This window comes from Vicia villosa, linkage group LG2 (genome assembly GCF_029867415.1).
Source record: "Vicia villosa cultivar HV-30 ecotype Madison, WI linkage group LG2, Vvil1.0, whole genome shotgun sequence".
Lineage (NCBI taxonomy): Eukaryota > Viridiplantae > Streptophyta > Magnoliopsida > Fabales > Fabaceae > Vicia > Vicia villosa.
This window is the reverse complement of record NC_081181.1, coordinates 149,682,751-149,708,176: the sequence shown is the minus strand read 5'-3', so window position 1 is coordinate 149,708,176 and position 25,426 is coordinate 149,682,751. Positions and strand designations below refer to the sequence as shown.

Here is a 25,426-nt window from a genome sequence, read left to right as displayed (position 1 = left end):
ATCTACAAACACTTTGTCTTACTTCAACATTAGAGTATCTTTGTAGGTACACTTATTATTTTGGAGAAGCAGCATACAAACAAAGATGTGGAATCCCGAGTCTTAACATACAATTCATCAACACCAAGACACAAAGTTCACATCGTCAGCTCTGACGATCAACCCCATATGATAGAAAGTGGTTATTAAATATTAGTTAGATATTTAATTAGTATTTTAATATAATAATTAATATTATTTATGTTAGTTTGTTAGGGTTCCAATTCTGCTTTCTAACACCATATTTCACACAAAATAACAATTATATATATTTTTTAAATTTTAAATATAAAAGTCTAAATCTAATTAAAAGATCTTATTCATTCCTCCATTCAACTCGAGAGGCCTCTTTAAACCTTTTACTTTTATTTAAAATTTTAGATAATATGTATTTGTTGTAAAAATTTGTTCAAATAAAACCTCATACATAAATTAGTTTTTATTTAATATACTTTGTTGACTCAACTTTTATTTATTCAAATACTATGTGTCTCTTTAAGACTAAGTTTAGAGACATGTTTTTTTACATGTCAAAACATTTTTAACGTGAAAAATAAGAAGTTAACTTTTGTAACTTTAACTAAAACGTGATTTTTTATGTGATTTTTAGAAACTTGACATTGACTATAATTATGTTTATTGGATTATTAATTTTATTAAAAATTTATTATTTTTTAATATTAAAATTATAAATTTGACACTCAATCCATAACGAGATAAAATTCAGTTCGATCCAATCTACAAAGAATTAAATCTTCTATAGTCACAACTCATAAGCTTATCTTCACAAGTCTTTTATTTAAAAAAAATAAAACAAAATTTATAATTAATTTTTCTTTGACTCATTTTCAAAAAGTTACAAAATAAAAAAATAAAAAACTCTTTTATAAATATGAGTTTCTAGATTATGCTAATCTAAAAAGTAAAAATCCACCTTCTAAAAAAGTAAAAACGAAGCTGAAAACATGTGGTTTGATAATTGAAAGCAACCTAATCCACTTTCCATCCTAATCAGATAGATAGTACCACTGAGCTGGCTTTTATGTCGGGAACATAAAAAAATAACAAAAACCAAAACAAACAAACAAATCGAAGTCCAACAAGGACAACAACGAACGAGTACGCGTGCCTGTACATTAGAACTAATACCCATTGGATTTCCATTTCCCAATTCAATTCGTCTTTCCCTTTCTCTTTATATGTTGTAAACCATTTCAATCTTTCTACTTACTGTTTCGTTTTCGATTTCAATTTCATGGGTCTTCGGTTTTCTTCCTTTTTATCTTACTCAACCGCTTCTTCCGGTCCCACTCTCGGTGATTTACCGGAGAGTTGCGTCGCTTCCATTATCGGGTATATGGATCCTCCTCAGATCTGTCAACTTGCGACATTGAATCGAGCTTTTAACGCTGCTTCTTCTGCTGATTTTGTTTGGGAATCGAAATTGCCGACTAATTATCATCTTATCCTCAACAAAATCTTCGATGGTTTTTGTATTGATTTGGGTAAACGTGATATTTATGTTTCGCTTTGTCGTCTCAATGATCTTGACAAAGGCACTAAGGTGAATTGATTACTTCTTTGGTTTAATTTTGAAAACCCTAATTTTTGGGGAAATGGGATTTTTAGGGTTTAGTTCTGACGAGTTTTTTTTGTTTGCAGAAAGTTTGGCTTGATAGAGGGAGTGGTAAGCTTTGTTTGGCTATATCAGCTAATAAGGGACTATCGATAACTGGGGTTGATGATAGGAGATATTGGAATCATATTCTTACTGAAGAATCTAGGTGAGTTTTTTTAACATTTGTGTTATGAGAATGTAGCACTGTGATTGGTTTTGTTTCTTATTATATGAAATTGAGTTTTCTAGATTATGGTGTTTAGCATGAGTTTTTGTTGTTTCATTGAATGGTTTGATGATGATGGGATCGTGAAGGAGAGAAGGAAGGGAATAGGAAGGAATTGAGGGATGGGGGGTTAGATTAGATGTAGAAACCCGCTTTGAATACAGCGATATATGATTGACATTGTTGAAGTTTCTAGATTTGGTGGAGTTAATATTTTGTAATTTTCATTAAATTTAAGTTGGGTTTTTCAATCAAATTTGAGTTGGAACTCCACCCTAGCCTTTCTTCACCGACGTTTCTGCACTTCAGCTGTTCCAAAGAAAAATCACAAGTTCCTTCCTCACCTCTCTGCACTTCGTTCTTTCCTATGCACTTCGTTCTTTCCTCTGCTCTTCATATGTTTATAATTATTATTCATGTAATTTGTCCAAAAATATGATCAAATAGCAGCCACTCCACTATATGTTATCACATTTTTGTACTCAGCCGCTATGCGCGGCTATCCAGGATTGACTACTCTATTCTGGTACAGCGTTTGAAAATGGAACAATTATTTTTTAACTTTTTTTATATTGTGTTCCTCTGCTACTGAAGCACTGAGCACATATAGCTGAAGTTACATATATAAATCTTAGTCAGTACTATTGTGAAGGAAAATTAGTTGAATATTGTTAAGATTGAAGTTAAATCATACTATTAAACATGCTTCCTTTTCTTTAATTTTCCTAGTCGATGATGCAATTTGTGAAGCTCATTGTTTAGTAATTTGATTGCGAATATAAAAAATCAGTTTTAGTGTAGCTTTGGAATTGAATTGTGTTATCTCTGCAGATTCAGTACTGTCGCATACCTTCAGCATACTTGGTGGTTTGAAGTGGAGGGGGAAGTTGACTTTCCATTTCCAGCTGGGACATACAGCTTATTCTTCAGAGTACACCTTGGGCGAGCCCACAAGAGGTTTGGACGTCGGGTCTGCAACACTGAACACGTTCATGGGTGGGACAAAAAGCCTGTGCAATTCCAAATTTGGACTTCTGATGGGCAATACGTTGCCTCCCAATGTTTTCTGATAGGACCTGGCAATTGGACTTTTTACCATGCAGGCGATTTCACTGTTGCAGATGGAAATTCATCAACCAAAGTCAAGTTCTCTATGACTCAAATTGATTGCACACACACTAAAGGTGGTCTCTGCTTGGATTCTGCTTTTATTTACCCAAGCGAATTCAAAAAGAGTAAGGCATTTTTAAATTGCTCCTGACCATTTCAGGCAGAAAAATTGTACATCATATCTGTGTCTAGTATGTATAGAACTTAGGTTAGAGAATCAAGTTTTTATATGATTCTTTAGGATTAGAGTTTTGTTGGAGCTAGGAGGGAGTTAAGATGTGCAATTTGAGTCATTTCATTTGTTAGTTAGAATGGATTGTCCTGCCATGTTTTTGTATGGTATATTTATTATTGAGAAAGTTGTATGTTTGGGGAAGATTGAATGTTTGCGACCATTTTGATGACATTGAAACTCAAACCTGCAATTTTCCTTGCTGGATTTCTTTATAGATTGTGACAGATTTTGTAAAAGTTAGTTTTCAAATTTTATGCCGTGTCAAATCTTGTAAAGAAGAGCTTTGTTGAGATGAACTCATTGTATGGTGTGGTATGAAGAAGAATTCAACTCAAACTGTGGAGAGAATGCACACTAGCAACATAGTTTACTGAACCCTAACACACCACTCAACAAGGTCTAAATAGTCTGTGTCACATGACAGATTTCATCAAGTAAACACATTTCATCAACGTGTTGATTTAATTGAGTGCTAGTAGCTAAAACATAAAGCAAACTCCATAGCCAAAGTTTTTCTCTAAGAAAGAAAATGATTGTCGTGTCCTGAATCTCCAATACTTAAGGCACCTTCATCCTTAAAGCAAACAAAGTTTCGATTAAACAGCCTTTCTAAAACATTAGAGCTTACAAAGCACTGAAGCCCATAACAATAATATGAAAATTTATCTTGCCACCCTCCAAATTAAATATGGCACCCCAAGTAGGACGTTTTTACCAAATTATCTCTGTAAAAATACCGCATTTTTTGAAATTTTCGGTACCGTACTGGAAATTTTGTTGGATTTACCAATTTACCATGCTTGATACTACATACCGAAAATTTAAAATTTTCGCTACTGGATATTTTAAATTTCCGGTATGTTTATTTGAATTGTTTTGATTTACTGGAAATTTGAACACGTAGCAATTTTCGGTATTGGAACACATAGGCAGTTACACCAAGGCTGTTACGCTTGAGAACACATAGGTCCACACCAGAAATTTTAAATTTTCGGTATTGATTTTCTATCGAAAATTCGTGAAATTTCTGAGACGGGTAATGAATGTTGTAAAATTACCGGAATTTTTAAAATCTCTGGGAAATCGCACCAGAAATTTTGAAATTTCCGGTAAATAGATACCGGAATTTTTTAAAAATAAAAAATTTTTCCGGTATCGGTAAAAAAGAGATACCAGATATTTGCTTTTTGATGATTTTGACAACAATAATTGTTTTTCTTCAAAAAAGGTAAACATTTTGAGTAATTCTTCAAAAAAAGGTAAACATTTTGAGTAAATAATGTCAGAGACATTTTGGGAATAACGTAAAATGAGGGGTGGCATGTATAATTTGGGGGTGACATGTATAAATCTCCAATTATAGTTGCAAGGAAATTTCTTTTCCCAGCCTTTCGGTGTGGTTCACATTTCTGAAAACTTGAAATTTCCCTTGGATGTTTTTTGGAGATGTATCTATGACGCACTTTAAATCACTTTATTTTTCATAAATCAAGCCGCCGCCTCATTTTTGGTAAATATTAGTCCGGAGATGCATCTTCGAAATCATTTTTGAATACTATAGAATGTATTCAATGATGCATATCTGAAATATACCAATTATACATCCAGAGATACAATTTCAAACTAAAATTAAATATAATAGAGACGGCTCACTCATTTGCGTCTAATTTTGTGAAAAATGAATTACATAAATTTACTATCATTTAATCATTATTTAATCAGGTGTTATGAAATTGAAATCTTTGACTAGTTTCTCATCTGGGTGAGTTCTATGTTTAATATCTGTAACATCTTTATCCATCAAATTTTTTTTAAATTTTGATATCATGAATAACATTAGGATATATGTTAATTGAACTACCTTGTTGTTCTATTTATCTTATTTTATATGAATCTAACTTTTTTTGAAATACTTCCTTATGATAGACATTTTTTTTCAATATAAGATCTAACCGATATTTATATGTTCAACAAGTTCCACTAGTATTATCTTTTTTTTCTATAGCCGCATCCACAATTAATTTTTTTCTCATAATAATTATATTTTTTCTTTATCGTTCATCTATTATTATTGTAGTAACATTTTCTACATTTGATTAGATTTTATAGGAAATAAAATGTCTTCTTTGTTATTTTTTTCCTAGGCTTAGCAACAATTTTTACACAACAATGTTTTAACGAGTTGCCAAAAATATAAAAGAATATAGTGAATGGATTTTTTCGCACTCAGCAATAACATTAAAAACATGGTTTTTTCTTTACCCACCTCCCTATGGGTGTCACCCCCTGCGAAAACCCCACTTTACTCCTACTTCAGAAATGCATTTCCGAAATATTTTTTTTTCTAAATTTTTTCAGACATTGGAAGTGCATTTCCGAAAAAATCTCAAAAATTGGAATTTTGATTAATTCGGAGATACATCTCCAAAAAAAACAAAAAAAATTTAAAAATTCCAAAAATTAATTTTAAGATATTAATTAATTTACATATCATAAATTTGATATAATTTATGAGTAATGAATAATAATAATTATATATTTTGATATAATTTATAAGTTATGAATAATAATTATTATATATTTATATTCTGATTCATATTTTAAAATTGAGTAATGTTGAATGTCGCGAAAATAAGTATCACGAGACTTTCACGATAAGGTACCTACTTGACTGTTATTCTCTCTTGCATGATTTTTTTTTACAATCAGGCTTTTACTATCTCAGTTCTTCCATCCATTAGTACAGCTCCTTTTATGAATCTATATGAAATTCTATCCTTACGAAATACATGAACATGGAAGTGAATTATATCCAAAGATATCTAAATGAATGGATGATATATATTTTACCATACTTAAGGTTTACGTATATTAGATTGTATTGAATCGTTGAAATGAATTTTTTAGCTATTATACAATTGATTTTTATTCCATGCTTTAGGTATTATACAATTGATTTTTATTCCATGTTACAAACTATTGACAATTCCATTTCTTTAATTATTTAAAGAGAAGTATTTATTCGTGAAATTCGTGAATTATTTTATTCGTCATATATAGCAATGCTCTTTAAAATTTAAAATAATTTTAATTAAAAAATTAAAATAATTTCACTTACAAAATGAGTTATAATTTTTTATTTATATATTTATAATAATTATTATATATTTACAAAAAAAAATTAAAAAAATGAGTGTTTTAATTTATATATTTATATAATAATTATAATAATGATTATATATTTATAAAAATTATTATATATTTATATATTTATATATTTATATAATAATTATTATATATTAATTATAAATATATTTATATAATAATTAAAAAAATTAAAAAAATTAGTGTTTTAATTTATAATAATTATTATATATTTATATATTATATATTTATATATTTCACTTACAGAATTAATAATTATTATTATATATTTATATATTTCTATTCTGATTCATAATTAAAAATGAGTTATAATTTTTTATTTAGTTTACAAAAATTAAAAAAAGATTTTGTCTTAATTTTATTTTATGAATAAATTTTATATTTAACTCTATATAATTCAAAATTTACTTATGAAATTAAAATGTTTTTGATTTATATAAGTTAGTAAAATAATTTTTAACTTTAAAATTATTTAGGAAATTTTGATTCACCTTGATTTTATTGATTTACCTTCATTTTATTGATTCACCTTGATTTTATACCTATTAATTGTATTGATTCACCTTGATTTTAATTTTTTAATAATTATTGAATTCTTTAGGAAGTGTATATCCGAAACATTCCAAGACCAATTTGATCTTGGAATATTTCGGATATGCATCTCCGAAGACACCCCTCTCCCAAAAAGGGTGTTTTCGGAAACGCATCTCCGAAAACTTAAAAAAGGGGTGTTTTCGGAAATGCATCTCCGAAAACACTTTTTTTTTTTCGTGTTTTCGAAAATGCATTTTCGAAAACATTTTTTTTTCAATAAAAGTACGTTTTCGAAAATGTATTTCCGAAATAAGGGGTATTTTGGTAAATTCGCCAGAGGTGACTAAAAAGATTAGGAGATGGGTAAAGAAATTTTAAAAAACATAATCCTCCCATTAAAAAAAAAAAAAAAGAAAATTGGATAAGAATTCTAACAAATCAACAAAAATTCTAGCATAATATTCAAATATATTTTACTATTAGAGCGTTTAACTTTCCATAGACTGTATTTGTTAGAGAAGATTTTTTTCTTTCAACACCATCCTTTCATGAAGAATTTTCTTTTGTAGGATCAAGACCAATGACATAGTCGTCTCCTTATGTAATGTTTATAGCTATTGCAACCCCTTTAAAATTGGATAAGAAATTTTGTTCCAAAATCTGTCGGTCAATTATGCTAATTGAATTGTAAATTACTAAATTGTATATATAATTATATAATATTATAATTACATCAATAATGTTATAAATACATCAATGATTCACACATTCAATTTCATTATAAAACAAAAATATATCGAATAACTGCAATACAACTTAAAAGTTCTAAACTTATATAAAAATTAAATAAATTATCTATTAGAAGACGAAAAGGTTTTGAAAGTGAATGATTGTGTTTTTTTTCTTTTATTATGTTGGAGTATGTTTTCTTTTAACCCTGTGATTTTCATTTTTCAAAAGAGAAAAAGGAGAATAATAGTGTGTTTTTGACTGTTTGTCATAGATTTTTAGAAAAGTGAAGTTTTTTTTTTTTATATTTTTAAAAATAAATTTATGATGTTTTCAAAACTAATAAAAGTTAATTCAAACTCGTTTTTAAAAATTAAAAATGAATTAAATATTCATTATTACATTTTTGACACAATTAAAACCACGTAAGTTTTTTAAAAAATATATATTATAAAAATAATTTTTAACAGTTATTCAAAATATTTTTGTATGTAAGTATTTTTAAAAAAAATTGATTTAAAAAACAATTCATAACAAAAATATGAAATATCTAAATAATATTTAATAAAAAAACTTAATTTTTTTAATAATAAAAATATATAATATTATAATTTTTAAAAAACTAAAACAAACCGATAAAGAAACAATGCGTTTTGATTTGGGCTTCGAAAATTAGACAAAATTTTGAAAATATAGCAAAAATGAAAAGAGATATCAGATGAGAAAATTGCACGAAAGATTTACAGAACATCAGCCTAACCACTTAACCTACTCATCTCTCCAAAAATTTATTCTTGAGAACTTTCATTATAGATACAAGCTTTTCACATGTTAGGCCCATAAACCATCTTATAAATAAATTGGAATTTTATATTGGCTATACTCCAAACTAAACATGAGATTTTACACCAAACTAATCTCGGAAGCAAGAGAGGCTTTTTATTAGGGATGGCAAAATAGACAGTGGGCCGCGCATCCGTAAAAAAATGGCGGGTCGGGTTGGGATTTTCGCTCCATCGCCCACCAAAGCCCACCCCACCAAAGTACGCCGCCCTCCTTATTTGTTTTGCTCGTCCCGCCTTAAACCCGTCTTTTTTAGTTAATTATGGTAATTCTAATTATTGATGGTTTTATTTGATACATTTATTTGTGAAAATGTGCAATATTTTTTTAAGTAAAATTTGTTTAAAAGATGCTTTATAAAAAATTGTTCTAAAAAACAAATGAAAAATCTAATTGAAAGGTAAAAAAGCCTATTAATCTAATAGAAAAAAGGGTTAATGAACTTTTTGGTCCCTCTAAATATTGCAGATTTCGTTTTTAGTCCCTCCAAAATTTTCCTTTAAGAAATCGTCCTTTTAAAATTTTTCGTCTAAACTACTGATCCCTAACGTCAAATTTGCTAGAGATTAGCTACGACTTTAGCCATTGATTAGCTACGAAATTTGACGTTAGGGACCAATAGTTCGAAAGAAAAATTTTGAAGGGATGATTTCTTGAAGGAAAATTTTGAAGGGACTAAAAACGAAATTTGAAATATTTAAAGGGACAAAAAAGTTCATTAACCCTAGAAAAAAATAGGCTGGTAAGCCCGCTGCCCGCCAACCCGCCACTTTGACGGGACAAGCTAGATTTTTATGCTCATTTCCACTTGGTGGACTTGCCCTTCCCACTCTTTTTTTGTCCTCTCCGTCGATTCTTCAACCATCATAGTTATCTCTTCTTTGTTTCACTTTCATCTTCCTCTCTCATTGTTGTCTCACCATCTACTCATCTCTCTCTCTCTCTCTCTCTCTCTCTCTCTCTCTCTCTCTCTCTCTCTCTCTCTCTCTCTCTCTCTCTCTCTCTCTCTCTCTCTCTCTCTCTCTCTCTCTCTCTCTCTCCCTCTCTCCATATAGCCTTCATGCATTGCTTTGTTCTATGTTTTACTTTGCTCTCATTGATTTGATTTGATGCTACTAGAGGTGATTTTACCTCTCTTCTAAATTTCTTATATTTGCATGATAATCATGCTTAAAATTTAAATTTATCTCAAACCAAAAGTATTAGTGATAGTAAAATAAATTCACTAAGCATATATAAAACAACTTGCTAAAGAATTTAGTCAGAATTTACAATTTAATCTCTATCAAGTACTTTACCTAAAAAGTCTCAAGGTATCTTGAGAAAACTCCCGATTAAAGGGAATGCCATTGCACCACCGAATCACGATACTTGGCTCAACTTTCTCAAGAGAGATAAAACCATCATAACGAGTTTCACGTCAAACTTCCACGAAGTTTCAAGATCGTCAAGATCATCAGAGCCATTAAAAAATCTCTTGATCAAAGACCATAAGCATCAAATCCATATTTCTTATGGTATACTCAAGATATATTCATGCTTTGCACAACTTCTTTAAATTTTCAATTAGCTCCTTCAAAGTTGTAAAGCATTGTAAAACAAATGATTTTTTCACCTTTGGTTCCCAAATATTTATGGGTCCTGGTGTCTTAGTGACTTTAAGAGGTATAGAGTTATTTCCTTTAGACCTTATTAATTCATTTAATTTGGTATAACAATAAGGTCCAAATGACCGATCTTATTATAAAAATTGCATTTAAAAGCAAGTCGATTTGATATTTTTCCTAGCATGACAAATATTACTAAATGAACTATTAGGTTTATAGCCTAAGTTATTTTTATTGTATAAATCTCTTTGATTAGGAAAAAATTAAATCTAATTTATCTTTAGCCTTAGTAGATTTCCTCAAGATTTCGTGCAAACTGGTTACTTCATTTTTTAACAATTTATAGGTTTCATAATTATCCAAGTTGAAAGATTGATTTATAATTTTAGCTATTTCTTCACCAATAATTTTATTGTTTATTTTCAATAAATTCAGTATACTCTTTAAAATCAACAATTCTCTTTTCCAATTTCTCATTATCTATATTGAGCTTAACAATTAACATAGAGATTTGCTCATAGGTTAGATTTGTAACCTCATTGTCTTCATCTTCTTTAACGATTATGAATCACACATATTCCTTTTTGTCATATTCCTTTATTTGAGAGGATACTTCATGAGAATCTTCTAATTTTTTGTCGGGGATATTATTGAAGACATTTTTGCTTGAGTTTCTTGAGGTTATATCCTCTTCAAGTGATGACGAATCTCCAAACGTTATTTCTGACCTTTCTAAGATTCTTCTAAATGAAGCATTACTTCTTCTCTCAATGATTCTACTAGATAATTTTTCTTTGAATCTTCTAATAGATGAAACTTCTTAAAATCTTCTATTGAATGAAGCTTCTTCATCCTTTTCATCAAAACTCTTCAAATGATTATTCATCTATCATGATTATTATTTCAAAAGACACCTATGTTGTTGATCATTCATTGTTTATTCTGTTGATGAATATAATGACTATTATAATGTTCTTGAATTTATTCATTCATCTTTCAACACAAGGATAACTTTATTGAGTTTCTCAATGATATACTTTTTCTTGTGTTTCTTCTAAAACTCAACAAACGCAATTCTATCTTTTGAGTCAAGGATTAGATAAGATTTCTAGCCCCAATTATGGAACCATAGATATACATTAGATATAAAACTTTTAACATAACCTCAAAGAGTTATGATATTTGAGCACCATCTATAAAGATGTCCTTCATGTTCATTCCGTGTTTCATATTTTTAGACATGTATGTTTATTCTCTCTTGTTCAATTTTAGGAAAATATCCATAAATCATCTCAAAAGTGTCAAATACTTCCTTGGCTGAAATAAAATTGAAACTCTCTGGTTCTAAGAGTTTCAATTTTACTACTTTATTATTAACACAGTAAAAAGAATAATGGATCATCAATAATATAATCTCATATTTCAAAACCATTTACTTTAAGAAATTTTTTCACTCTTCCTTTCCATGATTCAAACCTATCGCAATCAAACGGTGGAGGTGTATTCATGAAAATATCTTTGTTAAAAATAGAAGTGTTTATAGTCTTCATTCAACCTCTTGAGACGATGAGTATTATAATAGAAGTTAGACTTTAATGCCATTTATTGGACAAGTGACTCCAAACACAAGAGTGAGATTGAATTGTGTAAGTTAAAAAACTGATGCCCAATTAAAAATTCTTTGATAAAAATGATTATTTAAAATAATTTTGTAAAACCAAACAAAGAGCGGGAAACAAAGTTAGTAAAGAAAAGGAAATTAGATTAAAGGAAAGATGAAAACATAGTGGAAATAAATAAATGCAGAAATATAAAGAGATAAGGGTTGAAATAATTGTACAAAAGAATTATAGAGGTTCAACCTAACCATTTGGATTATTCCTATCCCGAAGAATATCTTCAAGAGAGTTTCTACTATATATGTGAGCTTTTGAATAGGTTATACCTATGAAACTTTTTATAATTAAACAATAGTTTTACATTGGTTATCCTCGAAACCAAACATGAGATTTTACATCACACTAATCTCGAAACCAAGTGAGAGCTTTTACACTGTGCTAAGCTCACAAATTAAACAAATATTTTGACGGACAATCCCATAAACTAAATGAGAGCTTTTACATCGGACAAAACTCATGAATCAAACATAGATATTAATGGATAATCTCACAAACGGGACGAGAGATTTTATTGGTTTAGCTCACAAACCAAATAATAACTTCTCACAAGAGATATTATAAAAGAGATAAAATCCTCTTGGATAAATTACAACACTAGAATTAACTAGAACCTCACTTGATATTTTCACTCTCAAAAGCACTAAGGCAATTTGACAAAAAGATAGAAATGAAATAAAGAGAGTTAGAAAATGAGGAAGTATATAAAAATAAGTTTTCTAGTATATTTTAAAAGTGAGGAGAAGCCCACTATTTATAGGAGAAAACTATGGTTAAAAAAGGAAAAAGATCCACGGACCTTTAAATTTCATAATGGGTTAAGCCATAGGTTTAATGGATTATGAGCTTAGAACATATGACAACTCAAATTTCCAAAAACGAAAACCTACAACAGTTAGTGTCTTAATTGATTAGGAGTTTTCTTAATCGATTAAGAAGCTTTATTCATTTCTCCAATCAATTGGTTAAGGGCCTTAAATGATTAGAAAATATATACAAACTTCCTAAATGTTTAGGAACATCCTTGATCAATCCCATAAGCCCCTTAAAGTATCCTCTATAGCCTTTAAGGTATTTTAGAAAATTCATAAAGGTTTAATACACTTTTAAGTGACTATGTGTATAAAGGTTCAATACTCTGATCACTCAAACATAGACCATACGAGCTTTTACATTTTCTCTCTTTCATAACCTTGAAACTTCAAGGTCTTTTTGCTTTATTTATCAATGCTTCAATACTTCATCCGGGCCTTGACTTCTTCTAACTTATGAGACTTGAATGAGCTTCTTGATCTCAAGAGCATAATCAACCTTATCATCTTGATTATAACTTCAGATGAAAACTTTACATCATGGTGTTGTCATCATTGAAACCATTGAGATCATATGATTGTTGCAGACATTGTACCTGCAAGCACATAGATCTACAAATAATATTTTTTTATTAGTATTTTTCCTTCTCATGCAGGTTGTTTCATATATTATTGCAGTACTTTGCTAGGAATTTTTCTTTGTTTTCTCTAGCATGTATGTGATATATGCATTATTATTGTATGGGCTAAATGTTGTAATGACTGTGTGTTGTAAGGTATTTGTCTTCTCTACAATGATTCGTTATGAATTCCTTCTTATCGAAGAGTATACTAAGTTTTGTTTGTCTTTAAGTAATGTTGTGTTTTGTTGAGTCTGGTTTTTTTGTATTCATTACTTTAGTTTGTGCATGATTCTCAGTTTCCAAATTACCTTTGATGATTGAATCCTTCTGTCTGCGATTAATTAGGTCTTGAACATGTTTAATGTTACCATGTGTCTACAATGTTTTAATGTTTGCTTGTTGCATTGGTTGATTAGAGATGTTTATATAATGATGACCTTATGTAGAAATTCTTGAATATGATTAATTATGTCTTGATCATGTTCATGAATGTTGTTTCGTGTGATTGATTATTGCATTAATTTGTTCGAGATAATTTTAGGATGTTGTTTAGCTACCATATATGTGTAGATTTCCTTTGTTGAACTTCATCATGTTTTTGTAGGTTTAGTCCAAGAAGTGTTGTTGCTGCAGCGGTTAGAAATACTATAGAAAATAAATTTCGGGGATCTTTCAGTCGCTATAGTGATCATACTCGAAAAAATATTTAGAGTAAGACATGTAATTTAGCAATTTCGGGGAACATTCAATCGCTATTGTGATCTTATGGAAAATAAAATATTTAAACTAAGACATGTAATTTATTTTGTAGTAGTTTGATTATAATGTAAGATAATTTGATTTGATTTGATGACCTTGACCTTATGTAATTTGATGACCTTATTTAATTTAGTTCTGAGGTGAAAAAAGCTGATTTTGAGTGAATTGATTATGAAAAATTGATTTTGGATAAAAGTGAGTTAAAGGTAAAGTGATTTATGTTTAGAGAAATTTTTGCAAAAATGAGTTGAACAATAAATTTTAGTATAAAAATCACATTTAAAAATCACGTTTGATCAAAAGCTACAAATCCTAGTTTCAAGTAGAATCAATTATGGAAATCAAAATCAATTCTGCTAGAGATCAACCAAACACGTCAAAATCAATTCTGCTAGAGATCAACCAAACACGTCAAAATCAATTCTGTTAGAGATCAACCAAACACGTCAAAATCAATTCTACTAGAGATCAACCAAACACGTCAAAATCAATTCTAGACGTCCATAATAAATTTTAGATGTCTTAAACGTGAAACCAAACATAAACTATATGATGATCTAGGAAGAGTGGGAATAGTTATAGCTAGACTAAAACCTGGAGGATGTGCGGTTGTAAATAAATTTGTTATTTTGGTTTTCTACTAAATTTAAATTATATTAAAAATTTATTTTAACAATGATATGAATTAATCATATATATATATATATATATATATATATATATATATATATATATATATATATATATATATATATATATATATATATATATATATGATTCTCTCGTCTTTTTGATACTTATCTTTGATTTAAATATTTGATTTTAAATATATATATATATATATATATATATATATATATATATATATATATATATATATATATATATATATATATATATATATATAAGAGATCAACTTACACCTGACGAGTTATACTCGCTTATAATTTTATTTGGAATAAATATTTTTTAAAATCAACCGTTAGATCATATCTATAAAGTTTGAAATTATTCTATAACAATTTACTACGTCATTGAATTACATCAAAATTAACGTTATATGAAAGTTTATTTTGAGGTTAATCTTTGGATATTTTGATGGTATAGCAAATTGTCATAGATTAATCTCAAATTTTATAGGTATGATATATCTATATGATAGTATGTTTCAATTCAGCGGTTGATTTAAAAAAATATTAATCCGATATAATATTATTGAGCGAGTGTAACTCTTTGGGTGTAATTGATCCCTCCTCATATATATTTAGTGTAAAATAAAATTAAAAATTTATTTGTAATTATTGTCAAATAAATTTTTAATAATTTAATGAAATTTATGTCTATTTTGTCAAACTTTAGTTATTTCAAAAATAAAAAATAAAAAATGTCAGTTTCTATATTAGTTTAATTGTTTTTTAATAAAATATTATGATTTTATTTTTATATTGATTTATTTCACTCACAATGATGTAATAACGATATTAATAAGCATATGCAAGATATGGTGCAATTTGCAAATTATACTAAATAAGTTATGGCGGTGGTTCAGACAAACACAGCTACATTTTTTTTAAAAATATGAGCCAAAATTTTGTCCTAATTCCAACCCAATGGTTATCCATTTAGTAAATTAATTTATTAACCTACACCTATAACGAAAAAACATGATACATGCGTGCATGCTGACTTAGACCTTAATGCCAAATTGCATTTCTTTGTATATATAGTACTACAAATCATATACAATTATTATATCATGCATTGCACATTTCGTGGTGTGCATTTGGACAATTTGCATGGAGTATTAGGTTACAAACAACGTTGAAAGAATTTGGATTATTATTTAATTAATAACATACACGAGGGGAATGACACATATGATGGACCATAAAGCTTCAAGATTTTGTGGCTAAGATGTTAGTTAATCTCGTGATTTGACTTCAATTAAACTATATTTTATATTTATATGAAGCCGACTTCAATTAAACTATAAAGAAGGCCTTTGGATAATATATGTTAGAATTTATAAATATCATACTTATAGAAAAATATATTATTTTTTTGAAATATCATATTAACAAAAAGAAATCAAGACAAATGTAACATGCCAAACAATATGAATGAACCTTGCAAATTGTTATTCGACCAAAACTATTTTGTGTGTCTTTTTCTTTGCACCTACCCATTAGTCAATTAAACTCTTTATTTTATATGATATTACTGTTTGATTAAATTAATATGTGAAACACACATGTCACTTGCCCCTTCTACCAAAATTGACACTAATTAAACATGGTAGCTACAGCCGTCCCTCAATATTATATATATATATATATATATATATATATATATATATATATATATATATATATATATATATATATATATATATATATATATATATATATATATATATATATATATATATATATATATATATATATAGAGAGGGATGCTATGCTTACACCATAAAGCTTACACCATGTATTTACACCCAATCAAATACAAATGCCCATGTGTTTCTTTGTATCATAACAATTAAAAAAATAATGATTAAATACTTTAGAAAAACAAAACCGTATAATAATACGGTGTAGGTGTCAAAAGTGGGTGTAAGGATATCTTTTCTCATATATATATATCACTACAAAAAAAACTCTGATATGCTAGGTGGATAACACTCCGCAAACCCAAAATTCACCCTGCAATTCATCAATTGCGAAGTGCACAAAACACCCTGCAAAAACAGTAGTCGCAACTATTTGCCAATATAAAATCACTCCGCAACTTTGCCAGGTGATTATCACCCCGCAACGTTGCCATGTGAATGTCACCCCGCAACACGTTTTTCTAGACATGCACGCAGTAGGACGTAGAGCAGAGCAGTTATGCACAGAGTTCAGAGCAGAGCAGGGACCACAGACTGCAGAAAATTGCGGGGTGAATAACACTTAGCAAAATTTGAAATTTGAAATATTTGCAAATTTTTTGAATATACCAAAAAAAAAAATATTTATATTATTCTAAATATTAAATTAATATTTAGAATAATATAAATATAATAAATAATTTAAATTCAGAAACATTTAAAAATGCTATATTTATAATAAATTTTAAATATTTAATTTCAAATTTAATTTTAAAAAGTTCATAATTAGATAAATTTATAATTAATCCAAAATATTTTCATTTAAAATGACATTTATTCCGGATCCGAAGATTCTTGGTTGTTTCCATTTTCTTCATTATTCTTTTATTTCAACATATTATTATACATAATAAAATCATACAAATTCTATAAAAAAAAATTCTAACATATTCTACACAAATCTAAACATAATTATTGCTATCGTACAAATTATTCTACACAGTTCATACCAATCTAACTAATTCATACAATCAATTTATATGTTAAAATAACAAAATATTCAAAAAAAAAAATCCTAAGAACTTTTGATACTTCAGATATATATTCAAAAAAAATCCTAATAACAAAATATTCAAAAAAAAATGTACTTTCCAAATATATACTCCTTATATTAAGGAAGAAATTTCACTCACAAGAGTTTGAAATTTTTCATCCAAAGAGCTCTTCCAAGGCGCTTAGATTGCTTCCTGAAGTGAAATGAACTGTCTTGCATTGTTGTTGTCTTGCATTGTTCATATTAAACTAACAAGAGCACAACTTTCTCTGTCATATCATTAACCTTTGCAAATGGAAATGATGAAAATATGAGAGCAAAATCCAAGGCCAACAATAAATTTGAAAACTTGGGGTTTTTATTTTGTGTTGAGATTTTAAGATTTTGGAGATACATTGAAGGTTTGAGACTGTTTTGCAAGAGGATGAAGAGATAAAGATTTTCTAGAATGCAGAAAAAGAAGAATGCGTTGGGTGTATATAAAGGAAAGTAGTGAGGTGGAAATCACCCCGCAAATGTTATGACCATTGCAACTAGCGAGGTGGAAATCACCCCGCAACATTTATTGTCAGAATTGATCAGAACGTCTACCTGCTCTTCTGTTCCTAATCAATGCTTTTCATCCACTTTTTCAAAAAATAGTTGTGTCGTGGGATGCACCCCGCAAACTCACAACTTGCAACATGGAATACACCCCGCAACTTTTATTACTGTTGAGACCCATACTTTCCCCTGCCATCTCTGACCCATCAATAATTACCCAAATATATTTCCCCCAAAATAGTTGCCGGGTACAACTCACCTCGCAACTTTATTTTAAAAAAATTTAAATTTCCCTCCCTCACTAGCGAGATGGAAAAGGTGGAAAATTGTTTTTTTTTTAAAAATTTTGTTGCGTAATGATTTTCACCCCGCAAGTTCTATTATTTGCGAGGTAATTTTCACCTGGCTAATTCACCTGGCTAATTGCCAGTTTTCTTGTAGTGTGTGTGTGTATATATATATATATATATATATATATATATATATATATATATATATATATATATTTATCTTTGTGCAACATTCTAACTGTACTGGTTGGTACATGTTTTTTATTGGATGATTCTCTGTAACATTTTTTAATATGTTTTCTAAATTCTAACATAAGAAAATTTCTTTACCCACCTCCCTATGGGGGGTCACCTCCAGCGAAATTCCCAAACTACCCCTGCTTCGGAAATGAACTTCCGAAGCGCTTTTTTTTAAAAAAAATTTCCTTGATTCGGAAGTTCATCTCCGAAAACACCTCATGGGGGGTGCGTTCGGAGATGAACATCCGAAAACACCTCATGGGGGGTGAATTCGGAAGTTCATTTCCGAATTATGCAGAAACTGTGTTTTTTTTTAATGTTTTTTCTTAAACGCAACCGCATTTTAATTAAACGTTACCGGCAAATAAAATAAACAATAGATAGACTGAAAACACTAATATGATAAATAAACAAAAAAAAATACTAATCCGATGAAAATAATATATACAAACCGAAACAAATAAAAATAGTGTGCTAAAGATACAATCCGAAAACAAAAAATAAATAAACCCGACCTCTACTGGGTGTGCCTAACCCTCTCACCCTGGGCCCTCCTCTGCCGCCTGTATGTCGCCGCACGGTCCGCATCAAGGACGATCATCTCCATCACCGCGACTGCCTCTGGACCGCCCCGCTCCACGATACCTCGATCCAACGCGTCCCGCCCAATCATCGATATCCGCTGACAGATCGGCATGAGATCAATGGCGTGATCATCCTCGGCCTGCTGGTTCTCCAGGATCTCCTCGTGTGCTGGCCTAGGAGCGCCGGGAACGTCGGGTCTCAAGAGAGGATGGGACACCCGGTAGAACCATGTGACGTATCCCTCCACACTGTGCCAGTCCTGGGTGACCCGCATGCGACGGTACTCCAGCGGTACCACATGATCCTCCCAATGCTCCCATATGGCAGTGAGCTGCACTCTGGTCACTGTGTCAGGAGCAGCCTCGAAGGGTGACCTGGGTATGATCTGCACGAATCCGAACTGACGCATGCACCGCTCCGGGAGATACCGAACCATGATGCCGGTCCCGCATGCCAACCAGCCTGAATATAAAGCAACCCCGTCGAAGGGGACAATCTGAGCGTAGTTGGCGAACGGCCTCCAAGTGACGTCGTCGTGCATCGTGCGGTCCAAGTACAGGCGGTATGGTCCCACCGCATCGTTCCCCCTCTGGAGAATGGGGTCCACATACTCAGGATCGATGTGGAAGCCGTGGATGCGGGAGAAGTAGGAGATGATCCAGCTCTGAAACAGAAATACGATAATGTATTAAAATTAAATACGAAACATAAATAAATAAATAAATAAATAAATACGAGAATGTGTTAAAATCAAACGTACCGTAAGCAGAGTGCAGGATCCGACCAGCTGCCTCGTCCGCCAGTTGGAGGCCTCATTCAGCTTCTGGTAGAGATATGCCAGAGTAGCTGCCCCCCAGTTCCACTGGTGAACGGTATCCAGGTCCATGAAATAGCGGAGGTAGGTCACGTCGACGTACCTGGCGCTCTTGTCCACAAAGCATGCAGCGCCTACCACATGCATGTACCAGCACCGGAGAGCGCAGCCGCGGTGATACTGTGTGAATAGCTCGTCACCCGCCTCCTCGCCTCGGCCGCCGCGTCCAGGTGGAACTCAAAATAGATCTTCAGTGTAGTGAACCGGACATGAGGCCCACAAGTCGTGGCGCACTCAAAGTGAGCAACCTCCTCCTCCATGCCCAGATAGAGCGTCATCCACTCAATGGCCTCCACCCTCTGGATCTTGGAGTGGGTCAACAGCGGCCCCCTAATAGGCAGGTGGAGAAGACACTGGACGTCATGCAAGGTGATCGTCATCTCCCCATCCGGCAGGTGGAAAGATGACGTCTCCTTGTGCCAGCGCTCCACAAATGCCCCCTGCATGCCGGTGCTGATGGTGGTGTACCCCGTCATGCAGAGCCCGCTGAGCCCTGAACCTCGCACATGGTTGTTAAACCACTCAGCTGCTGGTTTAAACAGACCGAAAATCTTCCTGGAGTGGTTCACCATTTTCAATGGCTCTCTCTCCTGTTACAAAAAAAAACAAATAAGCGAGAAATAAACGGTAAAATTATAAAAAATGGTGACAAATAAACGGCTAAGTTAAAAAAAATACCTCTCCCTCCCAGATCCGCCGAGCGACGTGATCCTGGTAGTGAATCAGCAGGGAAGTGTCAAAAGGCCCTCCCGGATAGCTATCCACCTCCTGCTCCTCCTGCTCCTCCTCCTCCCCGACTGGAGGGTCAACATCCGGTATGACCTCCTCCTCCTCCTCCTCCTCCTCCTCATCATCATCCTCCTCCTCTCGCTGGCGGGAAGAAGATACCCGAGCCAGCCTACTCCTATAGCCCGAAGGAGATGAACTCTCCACCAAGTCCTGCTGAACGCGCACACGGCGTCCCCGGCCCCGCCCGCCTGTCGACGCCAGCTGCGCCGCCGCCCGCTCGCGTCTAGCCGACGCAGTCTGGGACTCCCTCCCCTGTCTGATGCGTGCTGGCTGGTTCCCTGTCATGTTCCTGTAAACAATCGAAATCGAAATCGATTAATATGCGAGACAAATGAAAAAACAAAAAAAAAATTGCACTTCTGATACAGTTCGGAAGTTCATTTCCGAAACTGGGATGGAGGTGTTTTCGAAAATGAACTTCCGAAACACCCCTGCGCAGAGCTTTTCTGCAACCTTCAATGGCAGACCCCAAAATCAAAATTCAAACCTATGTATACACATTCTAAACATCCTAAATATCAGTATAAACCTAACCTAATACATTTTTTGCTATTTCTAAACACCCTAAAATACATTATAATCTTAGATCTTAAAATCAAAATGCTTACCTATTGAATAGATTGGAGGACTTTAGAATGTAATAGAGCAAGTAGATGGAGCCTTTGAGGTAGCTTGGAACTGGTTTGCACAAAAATCTCTTTGGGGTTGAGTTTGAAGAAGATTAGGGTAAATGATTTGGGGGAGGGGGCTGTTTTGCTTAATCTGCAAAACGCGCAGTATTTCGGAAATGAACTTCCGAAATGCTGTTTTCGGAAGTGCATTTCCGAAATAAGTCAAATTTTTAAAAAAAAAAAAGCGCTTTCGGAAATGCATCTCCGAAAACACCTTTTTCTTGCATTTCGGAAGTTCATTTCCGAAGTCAGGAGTATTCTGGGTTTTTCACCAGAGGTGAGCTAGAAGGTTGGGAGGTTGGCAAAGAAATTTTCCTAACATAAAATAAGATCATTTACAATTATTCATGCATGTTATCGTTTTAAAATAAAAAAAAAATTGATTATAGTATTTTTATCTCGTAGAAATAAAAAAGACTTTTAACTATGCTTTAATTATTATTTTTGGAATCTTAGTTGACAGTCTAATGCCACTTACATATTTATATATACATAGCTAACGAAGCCGGCAAGGACCTCTGTCTTTTCAAAACCGATTCTGTTGGATGGCCAATCAGCAGAACTTATCTAAAAATAATATTTATTTTTTCTTTGTTAATCTTCTTCAAAATTAATTAGTTTTTCCAGAAGCACTAATGGAATCATGAACCATGGTTCTTTTAAATTATTATTGAAAAAAACATGCAAGAATCTATCTTCCACATGTCGCTTAGACAGTAGGAGTACTTGGGAAGGAATAATTGTCTATATATATAATACTATAAATTGTTGTGTTTTGCATTGTAATAATCAACCAACTTATGAATTCAATAAAGTTATGAAGTGTGAATTAATAATTATACAATTAAAGGGTTATATATAAGGTTGCCTTGGCCGTTAGGTGAATGGGTTAAAAAGCAACTAACCGAAAAGGATGGTTGAACTATTAATGAAAATAAGATATGATTTGGATGATATCCGCAAACATTTTGAAGTTTAAGTTAGTGTTTGATTGAGTTGGAGTAGGGATATTGAAGTAGAATAATGATTTGTTTCAATATATAATTTATTTGTATTTTATAATACGAATATTTATTAAAATAAGTGTTTTTCTTTTATAATGTTTACATAATAATTTTAGAAAATTTTAAAAAATATAGTAAAAAAATTTGTGAAAAAATATCATAAACTATTTTGATAATATTGTTAAAATAACATCACCAAACTTATGTCAGGAGATAAATTCAAATAAAAAGACCGTTGAAATAGACCAATAATATGCTTTTCCTAGAGTTTTACAGGATCTATTTAGGGGGAAAATCTTGAGGAGAATAAAAACATACTCCCTCCGTCCTATGTTATAAACAAATTTTACGTTTTTAGATTCATTCAATAGTTAATGTATCTAGTCTGTATACAGACTAGATACATTAATTATTGAATGAATCTAAAAAGGTGAAATTTACTTATAATATGAGATGGAGGGAGTATTATATTAGTATCAATCAATTATTGTAAGCCTTCTTTCAAACATGCAATCCCATCCCTACACAACCTCAACATCCCTCTCATTGTGATGTGAATTCGACGACCACTCCACGCCCTCTTCGGTCTCGGTTGTTACATGTCCACCAACTTCCGTTTGGTTCTTCCCCGAACCACGTCGTACTGGGAGAGGTCTGACTTTGATACCATTTGTAACGCCCTAGATTGCTTTCAAGATTATCAACTGATTCCAAAAACCAACATGAGTCTTTTCATCATATTTTATCCTCACTCACACATTTTCCGAGAAACTTCCCTCACTCATCCAAATACTACTCCAAGTCAAGCATGCTTAACTATGAAATTCTTATTGGTTAGGCTACCCAAAAGAAGATGAAATTTGTTCAATCAATCCTTATAAGCCTTTCTACAACCATGCAGTCCTATTCCTGCACAACCTTAGGATTTTTCTCATTTCGATGTGAATTCAACGGCCACTCCTCGCCCTCTTCGGTCTCGAGTGTTAAGTGTAGATTTCCCCTCTTGTGGGTCAGTAAAGAAATTCACAAGAGAATTTTTATTTACAGATACCCTGGCACGCCGAAATATATCAAATAAGACATTCCTAACAAAGTCATGTCAGTATTTAAATCCTAAAAGCTTCTTACAATGAACTGTATGTTCCCCAAATGTATCCAAGCACGCTTTGCACTAAATAGTAGACAATAAGGAAATTATAAGTCAGTAGTTAAGGATGGCACGATACTCTATTGGGGACATATGTTGGCCAAGACCATCAATAGGGATAACGAGGAGAAAATATTAAGCATGTGCTGCATGGAAACAATCAAAAACCACTTTCTGTCTTCTGGTCATGTCAAAATTTACATCCATATCTTGGACACTTTTACTAGAAAGGCACTCGTTAAAATATATTGTGCTTTATGAGGGACGATTATAACAACTTGACTATCTTTAGGTGTGGAATATGGAGATTTGTATGATGGATATTGGATTTAGATCATTTACACTCTAGACTAGGGTATCATACCTGCTGTATGAGTAACATAATAGATCAGTTGGCTCTTTGAGCCATAGTTATTGGTCCTTTTGACCGACACAGTACATATATGTTTTTGCTTTTCTATTTCGAAAAGTTTGCTATTCTCTCTAACATAGGATTCCTGAATAAATACTATAGAAGATTTTCCTAAATTATGAGACATTGTTATAGAAATGAAATCTAGCCATATTTACAATTTAACACCACTGAAGTCTTCACCAGCCACAAATATGTAACATTAACGTTCACCAAGAAACTCTTATGAAAATTAACCTTGAGAATTGAGATCATTAAAGAGTATCAAAATCCCTTTCACATATATAATATTTTCTCAACTCTTATGGCATAAAATTAAAGTGTCGTCGCTGAATTCTAAGGGGAAAACTTTGAAATAAGAGGTTGTACTGATCTTATAACCTTTAAAAATACTAAAGTTTACTGAAGTGTACATCATAACATTCAGGCCTTCTTTTGAACTAAAAAACAAAACAATAATAATGGATTTCCCTGCTTGAGACCTTTCTTCTTCATAAATTCTTCCAATGGAATTCTTTTAACAAGGATTGATGTTGAAAGAGATTGGGTACACTCCATAATCCAATGTATATATCTCCTTAGAAATCTCATCTTTTCCATTACATCATCCAAATACTGCTAATCTATGTAATCATAAGTCATCTTAAAATATACTTTAACATGATTAACTATTGTTTCGTTTCTTTACATCATATGCCCCTTTGCTCTCTATAACAATATCCTCTAAAATTTGTCAACCTTTCACAAAAGCATATTGGGCATCAAAGATAACATACCCTTAACCTCTTTCACTCTAATATTATTTGCGATAATACAATTATTCCTTCTTCTACAAGACATAACTATATAGAAACAATTGTGAGTTGTATAATCTCACATTGCTTGGAAAAGTGGAGGTTTAGCATTTTATAAGTGAGAGGACCCATGCACTCGTTATCTTAAGGTTTTTGGTGAATATATGGCGTCTCTCTCATATGTTTTGGTGAGTTTTTGACCTGTAGGCGAGTCTTTGACCCGATGTGAATGCTCCCCCCTCAATGATGATCCATCAGTAATATTAGAGTCTGGTTTGAGTAAGGAACTACCTTCTTGTATCGTAAGTCTTCTTGACAAAGTAGTGGTCAGGCAGCGTGTCCTGTTGAAGTGTCTGTGACATGGTAAGAGTGTTTGTCAACGACAGTACAAGTATGTGGAAGAAAGAGCTTCCACTTGAGAGGAAACATAGTGGATGGACTCACACTTGAGGGAGAGATTATTGAGAAACAAGTCTTAGTTGTAAAAGTCCTACATTGCTTGAAAAAGTTTGAACATTATAAGTGAGGATCCATACATCCGTTGCCTTAAAATTTTTGATGAATATGTGGTGTCTCTCACTTGTTTGAGAGACTTCTAAATTTTTAAGTAAATTTTTGACCCAATATAAATAATTCTTTCTCAAGATTAATCAACAATAACTGTATAAGATATATATTT

General features: G+C 31.6%; 1 protein-coding gene across 1 annotated transcript; it reads left to right on the top strand.

Annotated features, from left to right (window-relative positions):
* Positions 1–1,097: 1,097 nt before the first annotated feature.
* On the top strand, positions 1,098–3,464 carry LOC131652429 (F-box protein PP2-A12-like). The gene is made up of 3 exons (XM_058922277.1): positions 1,098–1,603; positions 1,702–1,823; positions 2,715–3,464. Exons 1-3 carry the CDS (start codon positions 1,295–1,297, stop codon positions 3,142–3,144), a joined length of 861 nt encoding a protein of 286 aa, XP_058778260.1. The 5' UTR covers positions 1,098–1,294; the 3' UTR covers positions 3,145–3,464.
* Positions 3,465–25,426: the final 21,962 nt, after the last annotated feature.